Consider the following 16,825-nt stretch of genomic DNA (forward strand, 5'->3'; position numbering starts at 1 on the left):
AAAACCTTTACTTTGAAAGATCTCTTAATTGGAACATTGTAAACATTTTTGATTTTCACTAAAATTAGAGTCAGAGACATCCTGAAAACATATGCCTCAGCCATTGTCTGGAATCATTAAGTTTATTGTTATAGTACTTTTTTTTTTACTTTGTAAAATCTCTGAATTGGTATAGTTAAGATGTTTGGATGTGGTCAGAAATGGTCTGAACACATACAAATCAGTCAGTCATTCAGATAATATTACATTTATTGTCTTTCCATTAACCCTCAAATCAAAGAATAACGAAACTTTACGCACAGTTGAATTGTTTTCTCCCTTTAACTCACTAGAAGCAAGTCACATATTTTATATTTAATGTGAATGTCATTTACTTAATCTAATTTCCATAAAAGTATACGATTAGTCGACATCTTATTTTGAAAACCGAATGTTGTATCTCGGGGATCTTACCACTAACTTCTCAGAAACCCTCGCTCGCTCCCGATCTGTTCCATTTAAATGTATTTACCATAAATATCACTTTATAGGTGCACACACATTTCTGTATCTGCTGATTTGACCACACAGATCCGAGTGTCTGCTGAGTTGACCGCAGTCCTGAGGGGAAAGAGCCCTGCATGTCTTTGGAGGAGGAGGTCCTGGACTCCTCAGGGCGTCTGTCTCTCTGCCCTTTGGACCTGCGGCTGATAAAGGGCAGTCAGTCCTTGTCAGGGGACTAAATAAAGAGGTGGGATTTGACTCGAGATACATGTGGACTCACATATCATACACGTGTGTAACTGCAGTGCACAGTCATGGTAAGTTATGGAGAACCACATCTTATATATATATATATATATATATATATATATATATATCCACTAATGAGTCCAGCTTGTTTCCAGCGGGTGTGCAGCTGTTTCTATGCTATTTATGATGGTTATAAAACTATTTATTAGACGTTACTTATTAGCTGTCGTTTGCAAATAGCTAATGGTGGCAAAGTGTTGACGTGATTTCAATGTTGGCTGAAGTAAAACATGGAACCAATAAGTTATTTATTTAATTTTTCACCTCCAGCTTACACTTTAGATAAATAATATGCTATTTCTACAGCGTAACGTTACATTTAACAAAAGCTTTTATTAGCGTTCATCAACTAACGTTTCTTAGCTTACATAATATTCATAATTCCGTCAGAGTTTAGCTAAAAATACCGGTACTGGTACCTGGTACCTGGAACCTTCACGGACTACACATATTGTATGGTTTATATTCAGCTCTTCATCTGATGGCAGTCACCATGTTACTTCCAGATAATGATGACGTCGTATTAAAAACAAGTTAGTGCCTGCCATCTAGATTAGTCATCAAAAAACAACGACTGTGAAGCTAACAAGTCAAAATATTACATTATGTATACATTCTTTCTTCTTTCTGTGAAAATAGTGACATAAATTCAGGTAAACAATGCAACACTTATAGGAATATATATTTATATATTCCCATATAGTACAGGATCTTTAAAGTAAGTAAGTAAGTAAGTAGTGCTTTTAGGTGAATCACCTAAAAGCACTACTTTATATTGTGTTAATTTAGTGGCAATTCTAAAATTGCAGCTGCAGCACATGAAACGTTTATGAGGTGTCTTGTCTGAAACTGAAACATATATAATGTACAGAAACACAGTGAGCTACATCAGCTACCCTGAATATGTTTAGTGTTAACACAGTCTGACCCAAGGAGGCAGCACAGCAGCTCCCTCCAGCCATGTGTACTCACCTCAGGAAGGGGATGTGTGTATGTTTCCTACCAACAATGCTCTACTTAGTAAGGCCATTGTTAAATTGTTCTGTGAATAGGACCGCAGGAGCAGGACAGGCCTTGAAAGACCAGGCGAAGCGTGAAAAAAAGTCTTTTGTGAAAAGAGTGCAGTTCATGTTATTATGAAAGGGAGGGACTTACAATTAGTTCACAGCAGGTCCAGCATGCTGCTGCCTTTGCTGGAATGAGCTTCATCAAACAGGTCCCTTATTACACTTTTATGTAGCAATAGTATGTTTTCTTGCTGGAGTTTGAGTTTGACAATGCAGTTGAGAAGCTAGTTCTTAGCTGCTCCATGGTCTGTGTACTATAAGTACATATTATATACTGTATATAAATATAATTGTGTTCCTTCTTATTCCAGTCACGTAAATCTTGGATTGAGGACTCCTTCTCCAAAAGAGATTGTGTGAAGTTTATCCCTTCATCTCGGGACCTACACAGGTAAACTGGAGTCTGATTGCATTGATGAGCTTCTAGAGAAGTACAGTTTTGTATGATTCTCAGGAGAAATACATGATTATTTGTTTAGTTAGTACATAGTTGGATATTATCAGCAGTGGTTGGAAACAACATTTTTCTCAGAGCAAAACTATTTGGCAGTCAGCCCTTCCTTCCAGGATTCTTTGATAATGTGTTGTTTCCTGTTTCTTACAGATGTATTCCAGTATGTCAAGTATGCCAAAACTTGATAAGGTATAATGTATGAATTGTGTGTTTTATGTGCGTCTTTACACAATCCACACATCCACTACATTCCCCTCCTACACCCCACCCCCTATTCCAAAGAAAATGTGGTTTGACTTTTTCCCCACAAATTTAGAAAATAAACACTTGTTTAATTTGCCACAAACTGCCTCAAAGAAGGTAATGATGCCAATGTCTTATAGAAAATAAACAATGCATACAGGTTTGTGTTATCAGTAGTGTATGAGATTTATGAATAGATGAGAGATGTGTGGGAATTTCTTTTGGCTGTAATATGATAAACACAACCAAACATAGACCCAAGGACAAAGGGAGCTCAAGAGGAAGGGAGTGAGACAGGAAGGGGGACACATTGCAGCAGCCTGACTTAAATAGGCCAGGTGGAGCATGTAAGGTATCAGTGAATGTTACCCAACAATACAGTGATTTTTGGGCAAATACCTACTTTTGATAGTTAAAAAAAATGATAAGTTACTCTGAATTTCTGCCGCCTCTCACCACCTGCCTTACTCAATTACATAATCTTTCAATTGATAGATGTAGTTGTGGCCGCCTGATGGGGGAGCACTCTTGGCAAGAGTCCCTTTCCCCCATATCCCCCTATCCTGGTCCTGGACAGGACCTGGAAGAGGTCTGGTCCATCGATCTCCACACCAAAGCCAGTCCCACCAATGCCTTTGGGACCATAGACTTTCAGGACACTGCCACACGCGTATGCCGGGCCAAGGTCAGTGAGTCTACTAACTCTACAGTATACTGCATGTGTTTCTTGGACAAAGAACACATTTGGAGTTTGCTCAATTATCTTACCACATTTTTATAACTGAACTCCCCCATTTCTACAAGAGAGATTACTCCCAAAATGAAGGTATATGCTTGTACAGGATTGTATAAGACCGGGATTTGTCTTATGATGGCTGTATAAACAAGTTTTCGCGTGCTATGATCTGAGATAGTATACTGAACACAGTACCTGAGTAGCTTCTCAGTCCCTAAAAGTTCCATGTTTTTCCCCTCCAGTATGTTCGTGTGGCTGTGGACTCCCAGCCAGAGGTGCTGTTCCAACTGATGTTGAGGGAGTGGCAGATGGAGAGACCCAAGCTGCTCCTGACTGTCCAGGGGGGCTCAGAAAACTTCACCCTGCCCCTTAAAGTCAAGCAGGCCTTCAGCAAAGGTCTGATCACTGCCGCCCTCAGCACAGGAGCATGGATACTCACTGACGGCATTAATACAGGTGATATAATACGTTGTTGTAAGATCTGCGTGTGTGGGTCTGTATTACTTACTACTCCTTACTAATCCTTACTACTCCGGCACAATGCTACTCTGTTGGTACTGGTGTGAAACGGTTAAAGAACCCCTTGGTCCATCATGTATGATGTTCAGTCAACTTTACATTGCATGTACATTTCTGTATGCGATGATCTTGTAAAAAGACTTCCTGAAAATGTTTTTGGGCTTTGTAAACACAAGTAGGTTGGTTCATTGGTAAGGATTTTTGTCCATTCATTCTCAGGGTGTCTAACCTGTGAGGCGTAGCGGTGTGACACTACTGTGTCCATTTGTTTGCAGTTGCACAAAGAGGAAATTGAAAATGGTGTGTTTCATGCCTGCCTTAAGTGGCCTGAATTCCTTATTTATAGTCTTGAATTGTTCATTCGCTGTGCATTCAGCTGCTCTTTACATACTCTAGGTGTGTCTAAGTATGTGGGCGAGGCAGTGAAAACATTTGGGGGCCACAACCTGAGGAAGAGAAACACAGTCGGCATCACGCCATGGGGAGTCATTGACAACAACATGGACCTCATAGGCAGAGATGTGAGCACTGAAATCTTCTGTATTGTTGAATCAGATTTCATCAGTTTGACACTGAATATCCGTGAGTATGGTGCTTGACTCTTGTTGTGACTTTCACTCACCATGGCTCAGGTGTTCAGGCCCTACCAGCCACTGGGGAACCCTTTGAGCAAGAGGGTCTGTCTTAATGGTTTCCACTCCCACTTTCTGTTGGTGGATGATGGAACGCTGGGAAAACATGGCTGCCAACAAGGCCTCAGGAGGAAGCTGGAGAAACACATCCATCTACAGAAGATACACCCTCGTGAGTCAGTGTGTGTGTGTGTGTGCATTGCTGTGCAATACTTACATGAAGAGAGAAAAGGTCAAGGGCTCGATGTGACTGAGGGCTCGATGTGACTGATGCCTCACCCTCTCCTCCATTCTTCATAGGACTGAACCAAGGAGTGCCTGTGGTGTGTGTGGTGGTGGAGGGAGGGCCTGCCATTGTGTCTGCAGTGTTGGACTATGTTAGCAATGTGCCCCCTGTGCCAGTGTTTGTGTTTGAGGGATCGGGCAGGGCTGCCGACCTGCTCGCCTTCTTGCACAAGCAGACTTCTATTGACAGGTAGGCCTGTGCCTTACTGAATCTACAGAAGAATGTCTAATGGATCTACCTTATTGTGTCAACTCAATGTTTGGTTTGAAAATGTAGTGACATGTAGCTGCTGTTCAATGAGCAGACATGTCACAAATATAACTTACACCGTCAATTCTTTGCAGGCAGTTGGATGCTGACATTAAAGAGGGCTTCCTTGTCAGGATTGGAGATGTGTTTGGAGTAGGGACAGCAGAAGCGTCTCAGCTCTGCAGTCTCCTTCTGCAGAGTATGGATCACAGAGAGTCTGTAAGTGAGACACTATTTGGGAATGTTTATGTTGTGATTCAAGACATGGACTACTCACTACTTCCAATATGTCTTTCAATACCAGATAACCATCTTTGACTCAGAGGACCAAACGGCACCTGATGCAGCCATTTTGACAACTAGTCTCAAGGGTATTTATATTTATCCTCTTGGTTGTGACAATAGACCTTTTTCACTGCAGACATTTGACATGTCATAGCAAGAAAAACCACATAATACTTATAATTGATAACAGTAATAACTGCTGCATTCTTTGTAGGTTTACAAGTTCCAGGCTTGTTATTGTACATGCAAAATTACTGGTGCCCTTTAATGGAACAATAATTAATGATAGAAATGGGTTTTTCCTTCTATGTCAAAATGTCAACATGAAGAAAGGTTTGGTATACATTGTTGAGGTATATACATTCTGATGTATGTGTTTTGCTCTGTATGATGAACAGGCACCAAGGCCAGTCCTGCAGAGCAGCTGAGTATGGCCCTTGCTTGGGACAGGGCTGACATAGCACAGAAACATGTCCTGGTGTACGGACAGCATTGGAAGGTAATTAAACGTTGTTATTGCACATTATATTGTTTATTTTAACAATCCTGAACAGTAGTTGTCTAATCTTAATGATGATATGCTGTATGCAGGTGGGTTCCTTGGAGCAGGCCATGCTGGATGCTTTGGTGATGGACCGAGTCAGTTTTGTCAAACTGCTGATTGACAACGGCATGACGATGAGCCGCTTCCTTACTGTGGATCGCCTGGAGGAGCTCTATAACACGGTTATTATAATATATTTAAGAATCTACTTCTAATGTTCTCCATCTCCTTCAGAATGTATTATTTACATATCGTATTGGTCATGAATAGAAATACAGCATTAAAATAAAAAACAACAGCATATTAAAACATTTTTTGGAAAATACTTTCACCCCACAGCACTCCAGTTTGTCTTGCCGTACTGTTTACTCTGTTGTTTCCCCTTGGCTCGCACTTTAGTAAACAAAGAGAAGAAATTCAGTTATTTTCCAAAACTGTGGCTTTGATCGAAATCACAATAATGCACTGTAAGGGTTTTGTACTAATAATATGTTTCCTGGTCAATTGCTTTCAGGGTATTTTCCCAGTTGTTGTTTTAGGATGTTTTGAGATCATAAGACTCTTTGTCATCAGTACATTCACACATGGTGTTCTCCACAGTGCCTTTATCTTTTGCGTATCAATGGCTGTTTATTTATTCATAACTCTGGGATAATAAGTCCCCCTAAGAAACAAGCTAAGGGTCCCATGGCTGTTACTGTATACACAATATGCCACTGTGTTAAAAAGTAACCAGTAGATCTTTTATTTTGTCCCGTTTACTACTCTGTGAATATTAATTCAAGTTTCTTTCAACAGCCACCGGGGCAGACGGACCGTTTCCTGCACCACCTCGTTGAAGATGCCAAACAGGTGACTTGTGAGAATGAAAACACCTATGATCATATGGATATTAAATCACACTGTTCACTCAGACATTACTAGTTTTCATTTTTGGCAACTTTTTTAAAATTTTGTCTTAGTCCTGTGTCAAATCTCCTTCTTAGTGTTATGTATATTTAGTCAACTTCATCCTTCTTTTCAGTCAAGTTTTCGTTAATATCAGTCTGGACATTTAAAAGTAGTAACAGTAGAAATAATACTAGCTCTTCACTGGATATTGATTTGAGCTGCATTTGTGTGCAATATAGATACAGTAGAAGTCATATATACAATTATATAGTATATATGTATTTACTGTGTGTGTGTGTGTGTGTGTGTGTGTGTGTGTGTGAGAGTAGACATCTCTTCCCATCAGTTACCGTCTCTCTCTAATTGACATGGGCCTGGTGATAGAGTACCTCATAGGAGGAGCATACCGCAGCACCTACACACGGAAACACTTCAGAGCTGCCTACAGCATCCTGCAGGACAACGTAGCTACAACTCTTTCTTTCTTTATCCACTGTTTTGATGTCCTTGATACATGTTGTTTGACTTGTGTTTATTAATTGCAATTATGCTTAACCTGTCTTACAAATAATGCACTCTCCTCATTATTGTTTTGGTGTGATTATAGAAGGGGAGAAGGGACAGTTCCACCTCCTTGTCTAAACAGAGAGGGGGATTAACACCAAACTCCACGAGGGGCAGGTATCTCCAGGACCTGCATTTCTTTAGAACAGCTCAGCCCTACAAACCCAAGGTCGGTGGTGATGTTTTTCAGTATTGTCAGTCATTCAAATGCTTGACTCATAATTTAAACTATTTTAAAATAAATAAATTTGTTTTGAGAAAGTCTCTAGTTCTGTATAGCCATGCAATTCTTTTTGTTGGCACCTTTTGGATCGCTAAGGCAGCCCTAACATCTTGAAAACGCATTTGTACAAACATTATTTTGACAATATATTCCCCGTTGTAACTATTTTTCCTCATAGGATCCGTCCTTCTTACTCTCCATTCCTTTGTGGTTTGTTTTGTCCATACCTTTAACATCTCCCATCTTAGGATGCGTCACCTGGGAGCAGTCGAGACATCACGTCGAGCCCTGGCCTCGGTGATGCTCCACTGCTGGTTCCCTTCAACTTCAACGACCTGTTCGTGTGGGCCATACTTCACCAGCGGCAGCAGATGGCACTGTTCCTGTGGCAGCATGGCGAAGAAGCGCTGGCACGTGCAGCAGTGGCTTGTAAGCTTTACCGCTCCATGGCCTTTGAGGCACGGCAGAGCAGTATGGACGACAACATTTCAGAGCGAATCAAGACACATTCACTGTGAGTGTTAGTGTGTGTGTGTGTGTGGGTTTTGTCTGTACTTAACCTATGGGGACGGTTACAACATAATAATTTTGTATAGTTGCATGATTAAAGAACCAATCTGTAGACTTGTTTCCATTTAAATTACGGTCTATCCATCCATCCATCCATTATCACCCGCTTATCCGGGGTCGGGTCGCGGTGGCAGCAGGTTCAGCAGGCCGACCCAGGCTTCCCTCTCACCCGCAACACTTTCCAGCTCATTCTGGGGGATCCCGAGGCGTTCCAAGGCCAGCCGGGAGATATAATCCTTCCAGCGTGTCCTCGGTCTTCCCCGGGGCCTCCTACCAGTTGGACGTGCCCGGAAAACCTCTAATGGGAGGCGTCCAGGAGGCATCCTGACTAGATGCCCGAACCACCTCAGCTGACTCCTTTCGACACGAAGGAGCAGCGACTCGACTCCAAGCTCCCCCCTGATGTCCGAGCTCCTTACCCTATCTCCAAGGCTGAGCCCGGCCACCCTACGGAGGAAGCTCATTTCGGCCGCTTGTATATTACGGTCTAGTCTTGTATAATGTGAGTTTGTGTATTAAAAGATCCTTAAATGGTGCAAATGACAAGATCTCCCATCTTTGTGTCTTAGTGAGTTTGGTCAGCTGGCAGTGGACTTGTTAGACTGTGCATTTCGCCAGAATGAGCAGATGGCCATGAAGTTGTTGACTTCAGAGATGGAGGTATGGAGCCACTTCACCTGTCTGCAGATGGCTGTCTCCTCATGTCATCGGCCATTTGTCTCACACTCCAGCACTCAGACCCTCCTCACAGATCTCTGGACCGGTCCGCTCAACATGAGAAAAAACTCCTTTGTCAAGGTACACATTGTGAACCTCGCAAGAGTCAGATTAATCAGAGAAAATTTATTAATATCATGTTTAAATTCATACACCTCTTAAGTCTCTGATAGTCAGTGTCATAACAAAGATGTTCTTGTCTCAGTGTTATTATTATCACTATAAAAAGAAAAATATAATACATGAACATAAATCTCAGTGAGTTCATCACTCCGAATGTTTCATTGACATTACAATGACTAATTTCATTACATTTTAATAAAAAAACTATTGCTTACCTATCTTATGTTGGAGACATGGCATATTGATGTTTCTGGATAGCTGTAGAAGCTTACATGATACACTTGTTATCTCTTTCTTTCAGATAATTTTGAGCCTTCTTCTGCCCCCCGCCATCTTGCTACTGGAGTTTAAAAGCAAAGCTGAAATGTGCCATGTACCACAGTCCCATGAGACAATACTGTTTGGACTTGAGTCTGTGAAGTCTGCACCAGCCGACGAGGTAACTGATCACACGGTAAAATGCCAGTAGTGCACTTATCCAGCACTGTAACCCACATCCTAATAGCTTGAGTATTGTACCTCTTGCCTTCCATTCTCTTCTCCTCTCCTCTCCTCTTCTCTCACAGGGCAGTCAGGATGCAGAGCGAGGCCTGTCATTCCATGACAGATGTTTTGGTCACGTGTCAGAAACTGTATCCTCTACCACCGTGCAGTGTCTTTCCTGGATCACAAGACTCTACGACTTCTACACAGCTCCTGTTGTCAAGTTTTGGTTTCACACAGTAGGTGGTGTCCATGTTGTAATACTCGGAAAACAGGATTTTCTCATTGTTTGATGCAGCATGAGTAGTATTTGTTGTATATTTATCAAATCTTTCCAAATCGCTGTTTCTGTATCCATTTTAGATGTCCTACCTGGCCTTTCTGATGCTATTCTCCTACGTCGTCCTGGTGGAGATGCACGATCAACCCAGTGTTCAGGAGTGGCTGGTTATCGTGTACATCTTGTCCACTGCAGTGGAGAAAACCAGAGAGGTGAGAAAGCCATCAGAGAGACATGTTCTCTTCTTTAATTCTGTAACTATTTCGATGCATTGGTATTACATTTTCTACTGAGGGTATTTCTAAAAAAGTGTCATATTGAAGACCAAATACAAGTAATTTGTACATAATACAATGCATAACAATCTTGGTTGATAGATCAATACAGCTTAATACTACTTAACAATAAAATGTCCAAATATGTAACTCTTAATTAGGTACTCATGTCTGAGCCGAGGAAGCTGAGCCAGAAGCTAAAGATTTGGCTCTCAGAGTACTGGAACATATCAGATATCATTGCCATCCTCCTCTTCCTGGCTGGATTGACACTGCGTTGGCATGCTAATCCGTACCGGACGGCAGGACGGATCAGTTACTGTCTGGACATCATCTTCTGGTTCGTCAGGGTGCTGGATCTGCTGGCTGTCAACCAGCATGCTGGCCCTTACCTTACCATGATCACTAAGATGGTGGGTAAAGACTGCGCACTACTTGTTGGAGAGGAAGAAGGTGGAGATGTTTTTTTTTTTATAGTCACCCCCTCTCCTCTCTTTCTGCTCAGACCAGTAACATGTTCTTCATAGTGGTCATGATGGCAATCGTGCTGCTGAGCTTCGGTGTGTCCAGGAAGGCCATCCTGTCGCCAGACGAGGACCCATCCTGGAGTCTAGCTCGAGACATAGTCTTCCAGCCCTACTGGATGATCTACGGAGAGGTCTACGCAACAGAGATAGATCGTTAGTGGTTCAAGAGAAAACACTTATTAACCAGTTTTGATTTAAAGCAGTAGAAATAAACTCTGATGACTTTGGTGTAGCCTTGAGTTTCTTAGTTGTGGTGCTTAATGTCAGATTGCCACTTTGCAACATGATCAAATGCACAGTATGCAGATCAGGTGACGTTAAATTTAAAAGCAAAGTGAATCATGGAACTTAACCAAAATTCAGTTTATTCAATCATTTTATCCTATTTTCAAGTGGTGCATTCTTGATGCTGCACATGTACGACATACAATGAAGATGCCAAAGGCTGTACAGCAGTAAGTTAGTTCGTAAAGCAATTCCAAATTCATAATTGTTCTGTTTTTATATGTCGGTCTTGGGTACCATATGCCAAATGATACCCTCTATTGAAATTTAGAATCATACATAAAGGGGAAAAAACTTCTGAATTCAGACCCTTAAGCATCTGTGACTTTGGTTACAACATGTTAAAGACCCGTGACAGTTTGCATTGTATTCCCACAGTTAATGTTGGTATTGATTGTTGCTCGTGTGAGGTCTGTTCTGTGTGTGTTTGGTTGTCTTAACAGCATGTGACGACGGTCATCCGTGTCCTCCCGCTTCCTTTCTGACGTCCTTCCTCCAGGCGGTCTATATGTTCTTTCAGTATATCATCATGGTCAACATTCTCATTGCATTTTTTAAGTGAGCATGTTTATATAGCAAAATCCAAAATAATAAAATAAATAAATCCGTAAAATAAATATTACTTTTATTTAAATGAATGTTGTCCTCTCAATAACAGCAACGTCTACTTTGACATGGCATCAACCTCCAAAAATCTGTGGAAGTACAACCGATATCGTTACATAATGACATACCAGGAGATGCCATGGTTGCCTCCGCCGCTTATCCTCCTCAGTCACATGACCTTAGGTTTGAAAGCCATCTACAGGAAATGTATTGGGGATGCTGAGCAGGAGGAGAGAGGCTCTGGACTTAGTGAGTACCGCAGTGTGGATACAGTCAGTTCACAGCATCTGTCTGTGTATTAAGCAACTTATCCTATCTTACCTGCCTTTACCAGAGCTCTACCTGGGCCATGAGGATCGCAAGAGGCTCCATGAGTTTGAAGAGAAATGTATCCAGGCCTACTTCCACGAGAAGAGTGAAGGTCTCCACAGCAGTCAAATTAACAGAATCAGAGCCACGTCTGAGAGGTTTGATTGCTATTCTAATTAATTGGTATTTACTAGGAGTGTAGGATGTGGAATTAAAGCGACTCTGCTCAATGTATGTTATGTGAGAGGATGACCTTCAGGCTCTTGTGTTCCTTCTTAGGCAAAATTACAAGCTACTTACTAGACTTTTAGATTTGTTTACCATGGGCCCTTGCATAGGCTGATGCCAGTGTTTTGTATATTTTAAGGGAGTTTGGAGATTTGATTGAGATATATTATAGATAAGCAAAACTGCCATTACTGTGTAAAGTGTCCGGTCAGTAGCTTCATATTGTGACATTGGTATGAGTTCCCTTTTTGTTCAGCTGTTAGATTACATGGCAAAACATCAAACATGGACCGTCATAATAAAAAGATTAACAGTGTTATTGTTTTGTTCTATTAGAGCCGAGGAGATGTGCATGATGGTGGGGGAGGTCTCAGACAAGGTCATCTTCATTCAGGACTCCCTATCGGGGTTGGACTGTCAGCTGGGTCGACTCCAGGACCTGTCGGCTCTGGCCGTGGACACCCTCACTCTGCTCTCTGCTTCTGACAGCCTGCAACAGGAGGAGGCTCATCTGGCTCAATGTCAACTCCTCACAGGGTCCCGGCACATCCTCCCTCACAGAAGTGAAGCAGACTGTGGTGTACTTACTGCTACTCTTGACCATCCTGGTGAGAATTGCCTGGCCGCCTCTAGACCTGGTTCTCATGTTTCCCTCTCTCACTTTTACGGCAGTGGAGTTAATCTCAGTGGTTTTAGGGATCAGACACCCTGTCAGTCCTGTGGACCGTCCCACTGTGGGTCTCCTCTTTCTTCCAGAAGCTTGGAGTCACCACATCATAAACTCTGGACATGTGAGCCATACTTGTATCCCAGTCAGGAGAAAACCTCCGTGGAAGAGCAAGCAGAGGAAAGGACACACGAACAGCTGTCTAACGTAGAAGTATCCAGAGCCTCTTCCAATGCTTTCCTTCTGTCGAAGCCTCGAGACATCTCTGAGGGTTTAGTAAATCCTGCCTTTTCTCAGGATGATAGCGAACCGAGTTCTCGGTCCAGACCTTCCAGCCCATGTGAAAGGTCCGTGAAATCCACCGGGTGGAGATGTCTGTCCAGAGACGGTCCCTATGGCCACTGCAGATCCCTGTCATCCAGTGTGGAGAATATGACTTTCTCTGGGGCACCCCTGACTCTCATGAGGGGATCATTTCCTTTGCTTAACGAACCGATGGATAAAGAGAGTTTGTCTGATGAGAGGAGTTTGAGGGACAACAGATCGCTACTGTGCAGCAAGAACAAAGGTAACGTTGTAGTTTGTAATGCAGGGGTTAGAAAGACAAGTTCTTTATTACAACTAGATGGTTTAAAACAATAAAATAAGCATTTGGTCATAAATCTTTGTGTTAAGAATGCAATTTTTGTCAATCTTGATCTAGTACTAGAACTGGACTTTTTTTTGAACAGCACTCTTTTTTTTCTCCACGTATGTCCCCGCATATAATAGAAAACCAAACTGTTACAAAATATTTTAAATTAGAATGCAGCCCCATTTTCTAACAAATCGTGTATTTTTGTTTCCACAGAGTGGTCCAAGTCCTCTGACTTCACTCAAGTCTTAAACAGCAGAGGTAAACGCCATAACAGGAAGACAGTGAAGATACAAGAGAGCAGTCCAGATACTGTAAGATGTTCAGAGCTTTCGGTTGAGATTTACTTTATTTATTACATTTGAAATTCCTCCATGATGGCTCAGAATTGCACTGCCTATTGCATGGATCATAACATCCTGCTTATTGTTTTGTTTTACATCCTGTAACTGTGAAAAAAGGCAACCACGCAGTCCAATCTGTCTGATGCCTGCTGGAGAAGGTCCCGGAGATTGAGAGGAGAGCCGGCATGTTGGTCGGCTTCAACCAGCCTCAGTCAGCTCAGTAAGGACATTTCAAGTATTTCAATCTTATTAGTTATTAGTAATACTGTAAGCATACGCTACCCCACTGAACCAGAATGCACAGTGGAACAGTAAGGAAAATGCAATAAATAAATTAACAGCGATCTGATCAAATGTGCAATGTATAAGTGACTTACAGTGTATATATTTTCAAAAGATCTAAATATTGAAAATATCAATATTGTTTCAGATTTTGAACCAATGGATTTGTTGAAAAAGCAAGTGTTTTCCCAGCAGGTAAATCTGTGACAAATTGTGGAAACACACTGTTGTAATTGTTAAAATAAAAAGATATGTTGCGTGTATAATATGTCTGTGGAATTTGTCTGAGTATCTTTGAATTGGCCTTAAGGATGTGTGGAGCAGCTGGTCCCGATCAATGAGCTGCAAGTCTTCGTAAGTCTGTCTTTCTTTTGGCCTACCATAAAACATTTAAAACACTTAAAGATGGTAATAATTACATCACATATTTTTCTTTATGACTTTGATACAGTTTACAGAGTGGGATTGCCTCTGAAGGTATTTTTGAACATTCAGTATACATGTTTATATCATTAATTAATGACTTATTGTGAGATTTATTGTTTCTTTGTGTTTTGTTTTGCTTTCTTCAGCGAAGAGCCCCTCATTCCAGTCCTCTGAAAAGTTGTATCCGCACTATTCAGGTATTGAGATATTATGCTGACAATTAAGATTGATTAATTGTGGATTTCAAAAGCTTTTTTATAGCTGGATTCATCTTTTGTGTGTCTGTTTTTTTGTGTTATTATACTTAATACTTACTTAACAGCTATGGAAAGAAACAATCTGATGAGACTGGCTCAAACCATTCCCTTCACTCCTCTCTCCATTCTGGGTAACGTTTGTTGTCATTATTTCTGGTGATTTACCATTTCTCAATCCATTTACTTAATCTACTTTTTTCCTTATTCTCTGCAGGAGGTGAAGAGGTGAGCGTCTACTCCCTGGAGGAAGTGTCCTCTGATGCTAACCCAGTATGTGGCACAGTCTCCTCCTGGTCGTCACAAGGCCTGTCTGCCATGCTGCAGCCCCTCTCCAGTGAAGAGGGCTCTATGGATGGGGGTCTCCGACTGGGCTGCAGGGTGCTGTGTACCTGGGCAGAACGGAACGTGCTCAGACCTGGTCTGGTGTACGTGGTCAAAGCCTTCAGGCCGGAGGTGGTTCGTTCCTGGCAGATGTACTTCCATGCTAGCACTGCACTGCAGCTTTGTTTAAGAGTAAGTGTACCTAAAAAGGAGAGTGCACATAGGCAAGGAATCGTTGACAATTGCTCTTATTTAAATAAATTGTGATAATTTTGAACCTCCTGGACCTTTAGCTTCCTATCGCTTTAACTTTATGGTCAACCTGTGTTGGATACCCCTGAAGGAGATCCAGCAGCAGAGAGCAGCCCAGAAGATGATGCAATTGTTCAACGAGGTCAAACCTGATGATATGCATCACTCACCAAGGTGTGCGTTTTCTCTTGTGCATGCATTTGTGTATGTCTGTGCATGTACTAATGTCTTTTCCCCCCCACCAGGTTTCTAGATGTAGCGCTGGTCTTCTGGCATTCCAATGGCCAGTGGCTGACTATTGAGAGGAACATGTCCGGGGACTTCAGGAAGTACAACAACAACACTGGAGAAGAGATCACCCCCTGCTGTTCACTGGAAGAAATACTGCTAGCGTTCTCCCACTGGACATACGAGTACTCATGCAGAGAGCTTCTGGTGCTCGATATACAAGGTAGATTCCTTTGTGTGTGTTTGCAGCATGTCTGTGTATCTACTTATCTGTCTTTTCTTTCAGTAGTGATGTATTCTTTTACTGACAGGTGTCGGAGAGGAGCTGACCGATCCAACAGTCATTATGGCAGACGATCAAAGGTACGTTTCAGAAACCTTTCCCCCCTGATTTGAGAACTTTAATTGATCTCAAATACATATTGGTAAAATAGATAACACCTTTTCCTGACACTGTTGCAGTGGTGGAAGAGATGAGATGCTTTTTGGTCCAGATTACCTCGGAGATGCTGCCATCAGCGGTTTCCTGCAGAAACATTCTTGCGTTGGCTGCTGCCGCAGACTGGGCCTAACAGGTCAGACATGTTCAGTGTTACTGTGTATGTGTGTGAGAAAGAGAGAGAATGTGTGCGTATTAACATTGTTCAAATATATGAAGAATACATTTTTTTTTCTAAACCAATAGAGTATACATTATATTTGTTATGTCATTGTCGAGGTTTCTTTGGCGTGTGTGTGTGTGTACGCATTTAATTGTATGTCACCTCTGTGTCGTCACTCTGGAGGCCAACGTTGGCTCTGAGATAAATCCACAACAACTTCAAATGAAGACAACACACACCAACAGCCAGCTAATTAAGCCGCGAGTGTTCGTTTATTCTTATAACAACAGTCGTGTTTGAGGCATGGGGGTGGGCCCTGTTTTGTGCGTTGTGCTCCACGGCCTTTGATTACATATTAATCATGTCTTTGTGCTGGCGATGTGCTGCTGAGACATTAGCTTTGATTAGCTATTAATTAACGTCTCTGGGTAGGCACGATACCGGCATCTAGAGGATAGCTGCTCGGAAAGAAACTGTGCTCAAAAACAAACAAGCACACAAACACAAACATTCAGACACAGTTGTTTTGATATTTCAAAGGTGCATTGTGTTTGCTCTTTTTCTTCTTGTGTCCTCTCCAAGATTTCTCCAAGAAATCAAACCAAATTATTCATGTTGGATGCGTGGACTTTCTCCCAGGCCTGTCAGTATTCTCTTTCTTGTGGTAATGACTGTGTTATTGGAGCAACATGTCGCTTACGGATGTTTCTGTTGTTCAGATTTAAGAAAGAGTCCGGACAGCTGCGAGAACAGTAGCGAGGAAGAGCCGACATGGGGGAAAGAAGAACAAGAGGGTGACGACACCAGGATGTAATCCTTGACCCAGGAAGTAGGGAAAGAACCACGAATGCACCTTTACCGACACATTTACAGAGACATGTCTGCTGTAACACACTTACAAACACATGCGTCAGCCCTGATTCC

At 41.9% G+C, this 16,825-nt stretch overlaps 1 protein-coding gene across 1 annotated transcript; it reads left to right on the forward strand.

Moving 5' to 3' along the window:
* The first annotated feature begins 783 nt into the window (after positions 1-783).
* trpm6 (transient receptor potential cation channel, subfamily M, member 6) lies at positions 784-16,715 on the forward strand. The gene is made up of 39 exons (XM_034540814.1): positions 784-800; positions 2,171-2,250; positions 2,464-2,502; positions 3,052-3,241; positions 3,535-3,748; positions 4,208-4,332; positions 4,444-4,615; positions 4,744-4,918; positions 5,074-5,197; positions 5,283-5,349; positions 5,662-5,762; positions 5,855-5,989; positions 6,606-6,659; positions 7,028-7,162; positions 7,306-7,431; positions 7,734-7,999; positions 8,625-8,853; positions 9,197-9,349; positions 9,549-9,617; positions 9,742-9,870; positions 10,095-10,346; positions 10,439-10,613; positions 11,189-11,303; positions 11,404-11,600; positions 11,686-11,818; positions 12,225-13,123; positions 13,406-13,503; positions 13,651-13,753; positions 13,964-14,010; positions 14,126-14,169; positions 14,267-14,292; positions 14,388-14,438; positions 14,564-14,629; positions 14,713-15,011; positions 15,163-15,245; positions 15,317-15,522; positions 15,611-15,662; positions 15,762-15,874; positions 16,621-16,715. The coding sequence occupies exons 1-39, from the start codon at positions 798-800 to the stop codon at positions 16,713-16,715; spliced, it is 5,640 nt and encodes a 1,879-aa protein (XP_034396705.1). The 5' UTR covers positions 784-797.
* The last annotated feature ends 110 nt before the right edge of the window (positions 16,716-16,825 follow it).

The sequence above is a fragment of the Cyclopterus lumpus genome, chromosome 9, assembly GCF_009769545.1.
Source record: "Cyclopterus lumpus isolate fCycLum1 chromosome 9, fCycLum1.pri, whole genome shotgun sequence".
Classification (NCBI taxonomy): Eukaryota; Metazoa; Chordata; class Actinopteri; order Perciformes; family Cyclopteridae; genus Cyclopterus; species Cyclopterus lumpus.